The 15,255-nt window shown below is 38.8% G+C and overlaps 1 protein-coding gene across 5 annotated transcripts in view; it reads right to left on the minus strand.

Moving 5' to 3' along the window:
• NFIB (nuclear factor I B) overlaps window positions 1-15,255 on the minus strand; it is a 166,859-nt gene that overhangs the window by 48,621 nt on the left and 102,983 nt on the right. For 3 of the 5 annotated variants that reach the window (XM_069961970.1, XM_069961969.1, XM_069961972.1), the window contains exons 7-8: window positions 6,128-6,217; window positions 1,505-1,633 (exon numbers count right to left, since the gene is read on the minus strand). In XM_069961970.1, the coding sequence (XP_069818071.1) occupies window positions 1,505-1,633; window positions 6,128-6,217 (219 nt within the window). The remainder of the gene's footprint in view (window positions 1-1,504; window positions 1,634-6,127; window positions 6,218-15,255) is intronic. The other 2 variants (XM_069961973.1, XM_069961971.1) reach the window with 1 other exon arrangement.

Raw genomic sequence — 15,255 nt, forward strand, 5'->3', positions numbered from 1 at the left:
CTGTCATCCCCGTGCCGGGGTGACAGGCTCCCGACCCCCCGCTACAGCCCCCTATACTCACCTGATCCCGCCGAGTCCCGCTTCTGGATCCGGTCGGGTCACGGAGATCTCAGCAGCTGCAACAGGGCACAAAATGACGAGTCCAACGCTCATAGAGAATGACGGAGAGTCCAGCGCTCTGTCATTCTCTATAAGCGTTGGACTCATCTCTCAGCGCGCGCGCTGGGCTGCAGCGGCTGAGATCTCCGTGACCCGACCGGATCCAGAAGCGGGACCCGGCGGGATCAGGTGAGTATAGGGGGCTGTAGCGGGGGGTCGGGAGCCTGTCACCCCCGGCACTGAAGTCGAGGGTAATGGGATAGGCAACCAATTGCATAGTGTTTAAAAAGTAATTTTTTTTCTAACCTCGAAAGAATAAACTGGATGTTTCCTGGAAGTATGCAAAATGATCAGGGCTATGTTCACACAACATTTTTTGAGGCATGTTCTACATTTATGGCCGAATTTGATAAAATATGGACATATTTTCGCCTCAAAAAAATTGTGTGAACATAGCCTAATCTTAAAGGGAATGTGTCGTCAGAAAATACCTATCCTTTAAATCAAATTTTCATGTTAATCATATATTTGTAAGAACTTTTGGTGATGTTTATTCTCATTTTCTATATTACTTCCTATATTTTAAACTAATCCTGGAATCTTGCAGTTTTTATTCTGCCCCCTAAACCTAATATTAAGCTGAAAGATCAATTTCTGTAAAGAATAGAGAAAATTGCTAATAGACAGTCACTTATAGGAGATAATTTTGTGTAAGCAGAATTTAAAGATGATATTTTCATTTGTGAAGAAGAGGATGCCCTGGGAGCATTTACAACGAGTATGAAACAGCTACAGAAGCAATAACTGATGGCAATAACCAGCCTTGCATTGGGTTTTACTACCTGCAAGAAAGGGTCCAACATAATGCCCGCATATATCACTGCTTGAAACATTAGTCTCATGAAGAAAGTGTAAGTCATGAGTATAAGGCTAGGTTCACACTGTGTTTTTGCAATCCGTCTTTTTAATCAGTTTTTTGCAAAAAAAAACGGATGAAAAAAAAAACGGATGCATTTGTGTGCATCAGTTTTGATCCGTTTTTCCATTGGCTTCCATTATAAGGCTATGTTCACACTAGGTAAAAGTATGGGCGTTGCCATCGGCAACAACAGCCGCACTTTGCATGTGTATGCACATTGCCTCTCCTTCTATGGGATCCCGGCCAGAGCGTATAAACATAGTTGACACTACTTTTGTGTCAGTCAAAAAAAAACTGATCTGTTTTGATCCGTTTTTTTTTTATAATGGAAGTCAATGGAAAAACGGATAAAAACGGATGCACACAAATGCATCCATTTTTTTTATCCTTTTTTTGCAAAAAAAAAAGGATTGCAAAAACACAGTATGAACCTAGCCTAACATGGGTAGGGAGAACTAGACTACATGACAGTACTGTTGCCCTTACCACTATGTCCTACTCCTGGAATCCCCGGATGATGATGCTGGGGAAAAGTGCTGAGTCTCGAAGAATCCTGTGGAGATGTTGGACTAAACAATGGCTTTTCAGGCTTCTTCATTGTTGGGGAGGACATATCTGTTTAAAGTAATACAACAAGGTGTTTAGATCCAAGCAGGTAAAGGGAGTGTATTAGTCATCATCAGACTTATTACATTTGTATTGTTATGGCTATTATTATTATTCTTGAACAATTGCCCACATTCACTATCCTCACAATCTCTCAGTATATCAGTTCTAAGTAGTCACAGCCATGTGCCCTTCTTAGTTTAGTTATCAGACTTCAATGTGACAGGCAGACAAACAAGCACGAATGACTGAACTCTAGACTTCAATAACAGTTTGCTTGTCTTCAGCCTATTAAACCCAAATCACATTCCTTTCATACCAGACAGAAATATCACTGGAGTAATTCAAGTATCTGCTATTTCCCCGAATTGTACTACATATTCTGACAATTTTGTTTCAGCAAAAAAAAAAAAAAAAAAAAAATAGAAGTCTTCCTCAACAACTATATGACACTGTTTAAAAAGCTAATCTTTTCCCTATCTTTTCCAATAGCAGACAACAACATAGTGTGATTTTGTAAAGTCAAAATACCATTATAAAAAAATTGCATATTCTATACAAAGGATGACTGACATTTGCATGTTAAAAAAAGAAGGAGATAAAGCAAACATACAAGTCATGTAATGATATGCATAGTGACACAGAGACACAATTGGTCTTGTTGCAAGGCACTTAAATATACAAAGCCCTCATGCAAGGACTGGAGCAGTGGAGAGCCCCAGGATAATGAGGCCATTGTATTAAGCACTGTCTGAATTCCCATCAGGTCCTGAGTTCTGCCAACTGCCCATCCAAAGAGTTGGTTCTCATCAGCTGGCACGCTGCTAAGAAAAGCCTCTAATATCAATGAGAACTCTTTTTAAGCGCACCTTATGGATACTCATTTCAGTAAAAGCAAACAATGTAACTTAGTCACTATGTAATAGTACTTATAAAAGAAAAAAAAAACGAAATAAACCTGTTGATATTTGCTATATGATAATGGAGAATCTGTCAAAGACTGTGCTGTCTGATGTGCGGTTTCAGATTAGTGTGCTATAATGTCCATTCACATCATACTAGAGCATTACATGGGTGTATGTGCCTGAAAAGTTTTTAAAACCTGAATAACGCTAGTAAAATAGAAGCTAAAGGCTATGTTCACACAACATCAAAAATGGAGAAAAGGTGTCCGCTTTTGCAATGCAATGCAGTCAATGGGAAGACAGACGTCCAATGCACACGTTGTACTGAATAATGGACGTTATCGCTGCAGACGGCAAAATAATGATCATGACAATTATTTTCGGACGTCTTTAGCAAACAGCGGACGATTTTTATTAGTTGTTCACACACAGTTTTTCTTTTGTCACCGTTCTTTCTCTGTTTTTACTATTAAATTCAATGGACTTTTCAATTAAGACACACCCAAAGGCCAATCAGTAACCCCAAACTAGAATAATGTGCAAACACCCGTCATTGCACTAAGGGGAGGCCAGGCTGCTAAATGACATCCATTATTTTAGACATAAAATAACAGACATCATTTTAAACAGAGCTGGAAAAACGTTGTGTGAACATAACCAAATACTGCAAAATACCTAAATACTAAAGGCAGGTGGAAAATAATGAGCATAATGGATGGTCATAATCAATTACAGCCATTATTCTATACAGTGTGTACTAAATCTAGCCTAAATTTGAGTAAACAAAAAAAGGCGGGGGCGGTAACACACCAAACACATTAATTACCCTAAAACTGCCCCTCTCAAGAAATGTTGTGCCTTTAAGGCCACATTACCATTTCTTAAACTCCAGTTAAGAGACAAGTGATTATCCTAATCTTGATGTACTTTACAGAGTAAAACATTTAAAGGGAAATATACTCTATTTATAAGTTAGGTTTCCTTTCCTTCCATTGTTGGACATTTTGAGAAGTTTACAATGGCTTATGTTATTCATCTTAGATAACTTTGTTTCTCTATGAATTTGAGAAGGAGATATTGTTCTAGATACCCAGCCAACATAAACTGCCACTGTCATCATCAGACTTCCCCAATGACTAAAATCATTACTGGTATGTAAAAATAATCATTGTGCTTGCTTATTCTGTACCTAACTTTTTATATATATTTTTGTCCAATAGAATTGTTTTAGCTTTATGTAAGTCATATACTAAGCAAGCATACTCTAACTGTTAATAAACTTACAGTTGTATATAGCTTTAGGTGGAAATCCTCTCTTAGGGTGCCTTCACACGTACCGGATCCGCAGCGGATTTCACGATGTGAGTTTGCAGCAAAATCCGCTGTGGATCCATGTAGTGTGAAGGTCTATGGGGATATATAAGCCTGCCCCTTTAACCCCCCGCCGCCCACAGCCCCCGGCCTGGAGCATACATTACCTCCTCGGCGCTGCAGCTGTGTATGAGGCTTCTGGCTCCCGTTGGCCCCCATCAGCCAATTAGTGCTTCTGTGCATTGATTGGCTGATGGGGAGCGAGGGTAGCCGGGAGCCACACACAGCTGCGGCGCCGAGCAGGTAATGTATGCTAAGAGCCGGGAGCTGTGGGATGCGGGGGGTTAAAGGGGTCGGGTCACATCCTGGCCGTGGAATGAAAATTACACTGCGGGTATGTGACCCATTCACTTCACACAACCAAACTTGCAGCGTGAAATCTGCTGCGGATCCGGTATGTGTGAAGCTACCCTAAGATAACATTAGCAACTGCTTTATTTCCATAGTGCACATTGCCAACAATCTGATTGTTAACTGACACAAGAAATTATATCAGCTTTCATCTGTTTTTCAATAACTTTGTTGAGCCCTTTTGCTTAACAGGATACAAAGAAATAAATTTGTCTACGTCCATAATTTGAGGGTTTTTTCACATTTGTGGAAACCTTTCCCAAACAATCAACACAATATACAGGTCACCCATTAGTATTTTAATAAAGCCAATAACCCATGAAGACTTCGGCAACATGCAATAATAGTATCCAAGCTCTATACAATAAACGGCAAATGTTTTAATATAAGCACATAAACACAAAACATCTTTTAGCCTACAGTGAACTGTCTAAAAGCCAACGGGGCAAACTGAAAGTTAAAGCAAATATTTGCTCTAAGTGTTGTCAAACTTCTCTTGGTGTGCTGTCTACTGTTGTTAAAACATCCAGCCATTATTGTATGTAGAAATGGACAAGTGTACTAATGTCCTATATACATTGCTTGTGAATGCCATATTGTACTAGTCTTCGGTAGTCACAAGACTGTCAGTAACAAAATACGTTCACAAGGCACAATTGCTCCATTCTACTGTTCACAGGCTATCACAAAAGGCAAAATTTATAAAAGATTGAATTTCATTCTTAAACAAGAAGAAAGATGTCAGAGTTAACTTGCGGACAATCCAGAAGCACAGTACTAAGTGTGACCTATTTAAAGAAGTCTACCAATAAGTAATTCGGCCCTAGTTGTGTTTTAATGAAATATATTGTATCATCTATGTATTTTACGCTTATTAAAACCAATCACTGATTTATGTTCTTTATTTCTCATATGGTTGTAGAGTGTAGATTGTGTAGATTTTATTCTATTGTTTTTTCCTGATTATGGGAGCAGCCATCTTGTCTGAACCTGTAACAGCATTTACAGATATGTGTCTATTTGCTACTGTGAATAATGAAAACCTGTAATAATGGTCTACAAATGTTACCTTGTAATCCTGCCAAATTAAAAACTGCAAGATTTCTGATTTTTTTTTTATGAGATAACAAGTAAAAAATTACCAAAGATTCATTTAACATATAGCAGTTAACTTACTGTATCAAATTGAATTAAACAGTAATTTTTTGATAACTTATTCCCTTTGGGACCATGGGGGGGGGGGGCATTTATCAAGACTGGGGTACTCGTATACCAGACTTAAGCGAAGCCCTCGCCCCTATTTACCAGACTGAATTTACTAAGAGGCGCAGCATTAATATTACTCATGCACCCCTGGCGGGACGATTATCAAGCCATGTAACAGGCTCTGTACGTGAGTGCCGATCTAGCACCTGCTTCACCGCTGCTCACGATGTGTAAGCAACATTACTCTGTGAACAAAGCTTCAATTGTACATTGCCCTTTTGTGTCATCACTTGAGAAGTATTTTCTTTTTCTGTCTTGGAAAATAGTATATTATCTCTTTGTGATGTTCGGTCTAATAGCCCAGCAGACCTGTTTCTATAACATGCTACTCTTTGTTAGAGTAGATTTACTTATATGTTATGTTTATAGTTAAGTATCAACTAGCTTGGAAAATATTTATTACAGAAAAAATATATGGCTTATTCCGTCTTTCTCCGCTTTCTTATTGCCACAGACAACAGGTTCCACACCTGTATTGACAATTTTGGACATGCAGCTATGTTTCAAGTGAGACATCAGATTAAAGAAATGACATTAGGTGGTCATTAAGGAGCTCAATGGATAAGTCTTCAGCTAGCTTTAAAATAAACTTAACTCTCCAAGTTCTCACCTTCCATTTTCATCTTAAGCCAACAACAGTCAGAAGCCCCGACTTCCTCCATTTTCCACTGCTTGTTTCTGGTTGACTGTCCTGTAAACGCTGTATGTGACGTTACAAAAAATGAATGGGGCTTAATGACTTTTTCATATGACACTCTATTGTAAAAAAAATTGTCACGTCTTCAAAACTGTCCTGCCTGATATTTTGAAATATTGTTAATAATAATAGTAATAAAAGTATTCCAATAACCTTATTACACCAGAGCTCAAATAAAGTGGTCATAAGTTGGTCAGTGTTGTAAGGGTCTATTAAAGGGGTTATCCAGGGTTAGAAAAACATGGGCACTTTCTTTCAGAGACAGCACCACTCTTTTCTCCAGTTCAGGTGTGGTTGGCAATTATTCTCCATTCACTTCGATGGAACTGAGTTGCAAAACCTACACCGAAACTGGAGACAAGAGTGGTGCTGTCTCTGGAGGAAAGTGGCCATGTTTTTCTAACCCTAGACAACCCCTTTAACATGGCATTTGCAGTAAAGGTTTAGCGCATCTGAGAGGGAAACATCTCTCAAGTGTTAATTCAATGTAAATGTCAAACAAATGACTTAAATGCAACATAAATAGAGCCTTACACCATGTTTGTTAAAGTCGGTAAGTGAGTGATTCCAATCTTTTTACATCCCTGTTGAATATGTCAATGCTATAGATATATTTGGAAATCAATCAATAGATTCACAATTTCTCATTTTCTTACATACTTTGTTGTGAGATGTTAGGTCTATATCCTAAAGCACTAAAAATAGAATAGGACTATATACAGCTTCATCTGTCAGAAAGTGTTTACTACTATAATTACACTGGATTTACAGGAAAAAAATATAATGCAAAACAAATCTATACACTGCAATTTTAATATCTTTTGTAGATGACTATGAGCTACTTCCAAAAGACCATATAGTATACAACACAATATATAAAACAGTAGAATCAGAAAAAAATATATTCACAAGAGGTAAAACATTCTGTAAATTCAATAAAGTATAATAACAGAGTATGCACCTGCAACAACTCCCAACTGACTAAATACTACACCCTGTCATAGCGACATACCTTCTAAGCAAAATGTGTAGATATGCCATAGAAACATTATTTGAATTCTACCTGCTTTGCTGGACAAATTCATCTTTTTCTATACTGGTTACCAACCTGTGTGGCATTTACAAACTAACTTTAGTATGCTAAATCATGTCTTGCTATCTAATTTCATGCCATGAAAGATAATAAATCTGTGTTTTATATGGGCTGTAAAATAAATATAGCACATACATTATACCTAGTTTGCCTGCGGTTGAGATGCATTTGAAATTTTCATGAGCTCCCATTCCTAGTTTGCAATAGACATTTGTGGCCATCTTTGGGTCATGCTTATCTTAAGACCACATCAAAGTGAAGATGGCTTATGTAAATTATTTTTTTTTAGATGGATCCCTAGACATGAAGCTGTATCTGTACATGAGGCAAAAGGAAACTGGTGTGAGACCCTGCGTATGTATTGACAGCTTGCACAAATGGAATGCCAGATGCATATCTGTTTGACTCAGCCTGGGGCAACTCTGATGGACTCTGATGTGCTAAAACGCTGCAGGGGGAAAAGTGTGAGGGAACGTGTTTTTACGGGAGCTCTTAATTAAACTGTTGTTCTCTTCCAAGAGGACCTTAGGAAACACTAATGAGACATGAGTTTGGGCAATATCCTCATCAAAGCGATAAAGAAAAGCCCCTCTTCCCCTGCCCGCAGCCATCAGACATCCCCGGTAGCTCCCTCGATAAACATCACATGGTCAGCCAAGTGCCTCTAGCCACCTGTTAGGGGGACGTCATGGCAATCAACTGGTGATCTGGGGGCAAGTTCAAACATCCCCAGCAACACCTGCTCACTGTAGACACCTGCTTTGCTTCCTGCAAGCAGAGAACCATATGTTCACTCTTCTGATGTATACTGTGGATGTCGTTCTTAAAAGAATTCCAACACAACAGTTCTAGGAAAGCTAAGGAAAAAAAAAAAAAAGAAAAAAAGTACACTCCTGGAACTGGAAGTTGAGTGAGAGTGCTTGGCTCTGCCACCGCATCCAGATTAATTGGAATGTTTGTTTTACAGTTCAGACTGTCATTAGTGGCTTATCAGATTTAGACATGATATTCCAGATCCAGAGATCATCGGACCAAATGTTAGAGAATCAATGTGACAATGGTATAAATTGCTAGCATCTGTGGGCGAGAAATGAAATGTAAGGATAATAATAATAATGAAATGTGTACATACTGTAATAAGTAAACTATTGGGATGAGGTAAACACTCATTTTGATGCAAATCAAGCAGATGGTAATTAAACCAGGATTTGTTCCTTTTATTTATTGAAAAAAGTTCAAGCTTTCAGTTCTTTTCAAGGGAAAACATGTACAATATACATAGGAGAAGCATTTTCTCCTCACTTTCCGTCTACTTTCAAGCGCACCAGAGATAATGAGGTTGAATTGCTGTATCTAAAGACATGATTAAAATAGTTATTCGTCCATATGACAAGGCATATGGGTTTGATCCCGTAACAGTTGTTGAATGATGTCATTTCAACCACAAGTAATTAACCGCCAGAATGAAAAATAAGATGTGTTTGCTTAGTTCCCCCTGTCAGACAAATGGCCATTTGAAATGAATGCTACAAGGTGTGGAGTAACAACATGATACAAGTTAACTATTTACTCGAAGGAGAACTAAAACAAAAAAGTTCTATTTTCTAGAACTGGACTATTTTTCTCATTAACTATTTTTTCCTGAATTAGTTTACATGCTATGTATTGTACTCCTGCAAACTATAGAATCAGTTTGTTGCAAATTAAAGAGCAGAATTAAGGAAGACAGGTAGAACACCAACACTACGCACTTTTCCAGTACACTTGGAATTTACCTACATTCTGTATATTCTAATACCGTTACTTAAAGGGAAACTAAGGTTCTTACCTTCATCCTCAGTGCCGTTTCCGTGTAGTTTGTGGTTATTGTCTTAGGCTAGATGGGTGGTTTGGAGCACTGGTGGAGGAACTTACCCCCCAGAGCACCGATCCGCCCTGCCCCCGGCCATCCCATTTCCTTTTCATAGAAACATAGAATACTGTTGGCAGAAAAAGACCACTTGGTTGGTCTAGTCTGCCCTATTGTTATTTCTGTTCTTATTATCTTAGGATAGATATATGTTTATCCCAGGAATGTTTAAATTCAGTTACTGTAGATTTACCAACCACCTCTGCTGAAAGTTTGTTCCAAGCATTTACTATATTACTTTAGTAAAGTAATATTTTCTCACATAGCTTCTGATCTTTCTCCCATCTAACCTCAGACTGTGTCCCCTTGTTATAGAAAATCCCTTCTCCCCAAGTGCATTATTTTACATTTGGAAACATTTAACTTCAATTTCATCGATTGCTGTGTTCATCGATTGCTGTGTTTTGTTGGTCTATTTTTAATTTCCCCTGTTAGCCAGAGTCCTACTCCACACTGACGAGGGGCAACTACCCTGAAACGATCGTCTGTGGATGGATGCCTGCCTTGGTAAACCCTTGTCATGTCGCAATACTCGCCGCAGAGTTAGACTTTGATGTAAAAGGGGCCACCTTGGTATTTCCCTATTTATGTTCCAATACTTATAACAGAGTGGGACTTAATGGGTTACGTATCAGGGTGGTTTGGTGATCTCCCCATTGGGAGTCACCCTCTTGGCAATAGGCTTTCCTCCCATGGAGGGATATCTGGCTATTTCTGTGTTTTGAGACTCATAACTGAGACTCCACAGGCCCCTCTTTTGCATATTTAAATTTATAGGGGCCAATGTTTCAATGGAGACTCTTTAGTGAGTACTCCATTTGATTTTTTTGTCGCTGGTCTCCCTGAGTTCAGCGATTGCTGTGTTTTGTTCACTTATGTAGTAAAGCTAAATAATTTTCCATATTAGTGACACCTCCAGGAATTTCAACCAAACCTTACCTACCAAACCTTCTCCTATGTCACTTACAGAAAGAAAGAATAGGACCCAGAACAGACTCCTTGTATCAACAACCCTCTGATATCTATCCTTCAGCCAACCACAAATCTACTGAACTGTGCAGGAATTAAACCCAATTTTATCCAACTTCTCTATCAGCTCTTTATGGGAAGGGGCAGGCCAGCCAGGGATGGATCAGTACTTTGAAAGCTAGAAACTTATCTCAATGCTAAGTGCCCTTTTCAGAAAAAGGACATATCAGCAGGTTAGATTTGTCTAACCTGCTAAAAGTTTCCCTTTAACGGGAATGTGTAATCAAAAAACAGACAAATAGCACCAATATAAGGCAACAGCAGCACCCTGTGAAAATACCTCTTAAGGCTAGGTTCACACTACGTATATTTCAGTAGTATTGTGGTCCTCATATTGCAACCAAAACCAGGAGTGGATTAAAAACACAGAAAGGCTCTGTCCACACAATGTTGAAATTGAGTGGATGGACGCCATATAACAGTAAATAACTGCCATTATTTTAATACAACAGCTGTTATTTTAAAATAACAGCAAATATTTGCCATTAAATGTCGGCCATCCACTCAATTTCAACATTGTGTGAACAGATCCTTTCTGTGTTTTGAATCCACTCCTGGTTTTGGTTGCAATATGAGGACCACAATACTGACTGAAATATACGTAGTGTGAACCCAGCCCCAGGGTGCGTTCACACCTACAGGATCTGCAGCAGATTTGATGCTGTGTTCACTTATTTAAATGAAATCTGCTGCAGAAAATCAGCTGCAGATCCTGTAGGTGTGAACGCACCATCAAAGGTCACATCTCAATGAGTTGCTCAAATTCATATAAAGGGGACAGGTCCTGTCTATTGTCATCTAGTCCATGGGGCATGATGTAAAACATATCACTAACCACTGTTAATGAAAACAGCTTAGATAAGATGGCAGCCCCCATAAGAATGGAAACATGTATAAAAAATTATAATTAGAAAATAGAAACACATTAGGAAAAAAGAACATGTTTCAGTATGTGGTTCTAATCAGTAGAAGAAAATCTAGGCCATACATTCTCTTTAAGACTTATGTTGAAGTTTCAAAATTTCGTAAATCAGCGGAAAAATGTTGGACACAGGAGACTGATGTATGTAACAATTCAGGGAGATAAAAAAATAGCTACCATATTTTCTAGCAGATAAAACAACTGGGCGTATAAGACCACCCCCAAATTTTCCAGTTAAAAAATAGAGTTTGGGATATACTCGCTGTATAAGACCACCCCTCTTCCAACACACACCAAATAAAAATGTATAAAAAACATCAGACAGCAGCGAGATCTAAGAAGCAGAGAAGAAGGTACAGTAATACCGATAGGATACAAGGGCGGGTCAGACGGGTGAAAGAGATATTTTTTTTGGGCATAGCACCCATCTACTGTATCTTGCTCTTGCTCTGCCCTTCATACGGTTGCTGCATACAGCAGGGATGCGGCCGTTTTTGAGCTCCCCCCACCGAAGCAGCAACTGCAGATTCTCCAGTCCGGTTCTGAATTTTTTGTCCCTATAAGACAACACCCGCCGTATAAAAAGAAGTCTTATACGCAGGAAAATACTGTAATTCTAAAAGAGCAAAGTGTACACAAGAAAAAGGGAAAACTTACGAGTAACATGACAGGAAGGGTTTCCATGAGTTAGTAAAAGTAAATGATACAAAACTATAACATATGAAATGCAGCTATTGTTGTTAATAATTAGATTTCCCCCAATGACTCATGAGTTCATTTTAAGGCCAAAATTTTCTCAACAGTTGCAAAATATATATGTAATAATGATTTCCATTCTGGCAAAGTGTTCCTCTGCTCTGCACTGCAGGTGTACAAAGACCCTGAAGTAGCGAGAGGAAAGATTCTGACCTCTTGCCTCTGCACTGTGTGCCTTGGGGCAGCTTTCATGTATACTTTATTCTTTCAGCTTATTTCCGATATGCTTTAACTATCACTCATACATACCATCTAAAAACCTATATGCATAGTTTTATGCATAGCTAAATTTGTAAAGGTGCTAACTAGAGATGAGCGAACCTCGAGCATTTTCTAGTTTGTCCAAGCCCAAACTTTCGCCATTTGTTTCCCGGTGGCTGAATAAGTTTGATGCAGCCCCTGGGAGTCTTAGAAAACATTGCTGTATCCATGTTTTCCAGGCAGCCCTAGGGCTGCATCCAACTTCTTCGGACACAGGGAATTAAATGAAGAGAGTTCGGGTTCGGACGAACCTGAACATGCCCGAGGTTTGCTTAGCCCTTATACATTGGGACAGATTTGTTATGCCTCAATTCTTAAGTATGGAAAGGAATCAGAGTGGCACTCCGTGATATGCAGGTGGTGCACGAGGAAAGGAGCGTAGTCCCAGCACAAATTAAAAGTAGGAATTCCGGCAACTCACCACTTAATCATCAAGTAGTTTATTTGGTTACATAACCATAATAGTGTGAACAGCAGAACGCGTTTCGACAATGTGCCTTTGTCAACAGGCAGTTGACAAAGGCACATAGCCGAAACGCGTTCTGCTGTTCACACTATTATGGTTATGCAACCGAATAAACTACCTGATGATTAAGTGGTGAGTTGCCGGGATTCCTACTTTTGATTCACTTCTTAAGGAGACATATCGTAGTGGTAAATCTTGCCTCATAATATGCATGTTGAATAGGCTGACCAATAGGTAGTATTACACAGTATCAGTAAATCTGTCCCATTTAGCTTCCCTGTAAATACAGTAAATCTTGGATGGGCACCTTTACTATGGTGCAGAAACAAGGTGCTCAACCTTTCTCTCTGGGCTGATATGAACAGGTTAATATAAATGTGTCACTGTAACAATCCTCAGTAAAGTCCATGGATGATTTCTTTATAAATCTTATTATATACCATCATCCAAATAATGAGAGTTTTTCACACCAAATCTGGGACACGGGCAGACGGGTGGACTCTATGTGCTGAAATTTGTGGTTCAAATACAGTAAAAGGGCTTTTCTCATCTTTTGAGGCATCCACATATTTTCCAGTTGTAGTCGTTTGCCATTTAAGAGGATGTTTTTTCTTTTCTACATGTAACACTTTAACCAACGGATGAGTGGGCTGAGTTATTGAGTGCCACAAGGCCAAAGGCAGGCAATCCCTAGAGATGTACATAGTCTAAAAATGTATTGCACGAGATTAACAAGACATTTTTGGAATATTAAAAACAAACACATTTTAGGAGCTACAAAGTTCAAGTCTCAGAGAAAATGAATACAGTTTGGGATCTAACCTCTGATAATAAATAGCACAGCTTGTTGATATATTTCTTTTCCTACACAACTTTCTTTATACTGTGCTGAACTTACCTCTATTTCTAGCAGACGAGCTCTCAACATTTAACTTTTGGCTTACCCAGCATTCCATTATTTCTAATGACCTAAGTATGATATTTATTTAGTCAAATGTAAAACATAACAGCCCTCCAGCTCATGAATGCACAATTCTTGTCCATGAATGGTAAAATATAGCTGATAGACAGACCCAAGGACTCCTAAGAATAGTTCTTACTCTTCACTCTTCTTTTTTTTTTTTATTTAATGTAAACAATTTTAAAATCTGAACAGATATCAATATTACCAACTCACTGTCCCCATATTACTGGTTAGTGTCTTTATTTTGGTATGTGCATCAATAGTGACCACGCCATCTAGTGGAGAAACGGACGGAAGATGACCCCCCCCACCCCACCCATCCTGGCTGTCACTTACTGACACCCCACTGACTTGACTTGGCATTTAGGAGTCTACCAAAGGTCTCCAGGCACTGTTGGGGGAATTCTAAATGTTTGTGTCTATATTATGCCTTAGTCGTATGATCATGCATCTTTTCTCTGCGCCAAATTTTCCAAAAGGACTTATGGATCATTATAAAAGTTGCAGTTGATAAATATACAGTGACTGGCAAAAACAGAACTTTACTAAATACAGGCAGCCGTTGGAGGCCTTTGGTAGACCCTCAGAAAATGACTTAGCATTACTAAATAAGTGGTCCAAACAAGGGAAACTGCAGTTCAATGTTTCCAAATGTAAAACAGAGCACTTGGGGAGAAGGAATCCTCTCTTCAAGTACCATATTGGCAGTTCTGTGTTGGCAAAGACTATAGAATAGAAAGTATTAGGGGTAGTGATTTCTGACAGCCTTAACACCAGTCACCAGTGCAGTCAGGTGGTAGGGAAAGCTAATCCTATGCTGGGCTGTATAGCTAGAGGTATAACCAGTACCAAGAGGGAGATGTGATCCCGCTGTATAGAGCTCTAGTGCGACCACAGCTGAAATACTGTGTTCCAGTGTCCAGTCCTAGAGACCTCACTTAAAAAGGATATTGACCAAATAGAAGAGGTCCAAAGACGGGCCACAAAAATGGTGGATGGTGTCAGGCATAAAACTTATCAGGAAAGACTTAAGGATTTGAATGTGTAAAGTTTGGAGGAAAGTTCAAGGGGGAGGAGAGTGTTTTTATTTAAAAAACTGAACTCAAGAACAAGAGGACACAGTGAGAGGTTAGTTCGGGGAAACATCAGAAGCAACATGCGAAAATATTACTTTACTAAAAGAGTAGCAGATGCTTTGAACAAACTTCTGGCAGATGTGGTTGGTAAATCTACAATAACTGAATTTAAACATGCCTGGGATAAACATATATCCTAAGATAATAAGAATAGAAATACTAAAAGGGTAGACTAGATAGACCCAGTGGTCTTTGTCAACAATGTTCTATGTTTCTAGTTGAGCAGAGTAAACTTGAGAAAAGTCCATTTTTTTTTTGCACAACAAATCAATTGCACAAAAATCTGGGATTTTTCCACGTTAAAGCCCATACTTAAAATGATTATAAATTCCCCTTGTGTGCCTATAAGGCAGCTTATTACTCACAGGCGAAATCTTTTGGTTTACTGTATATACCAAAGCATTATTTTAGTAATTAGAAGACCGCATTGAGACACCTCTTAGAGGAACAAAATACTTCGTTAAAATATGTGCATGTCATTAGCAAAAACTTTTGACTTGTTGCA

The sequence above is a fragment of the Dendropsophus ebraccatus genome, chromosome 3 (assembly GCF_027789765.1).
Source record: "Dendropsophus ebraccatus isolate aDenEbr1 chromosome 3, aDenEbr1.pat, whole genome shotgun sequence".
NCBI classification, from domain to species: domain Eukaryota; kingdom Metazoa; phylum Chordata; class Amphibia; order Anura; family Hylidae; genus Dendropsophus; species Dendropsophus ebraccatus.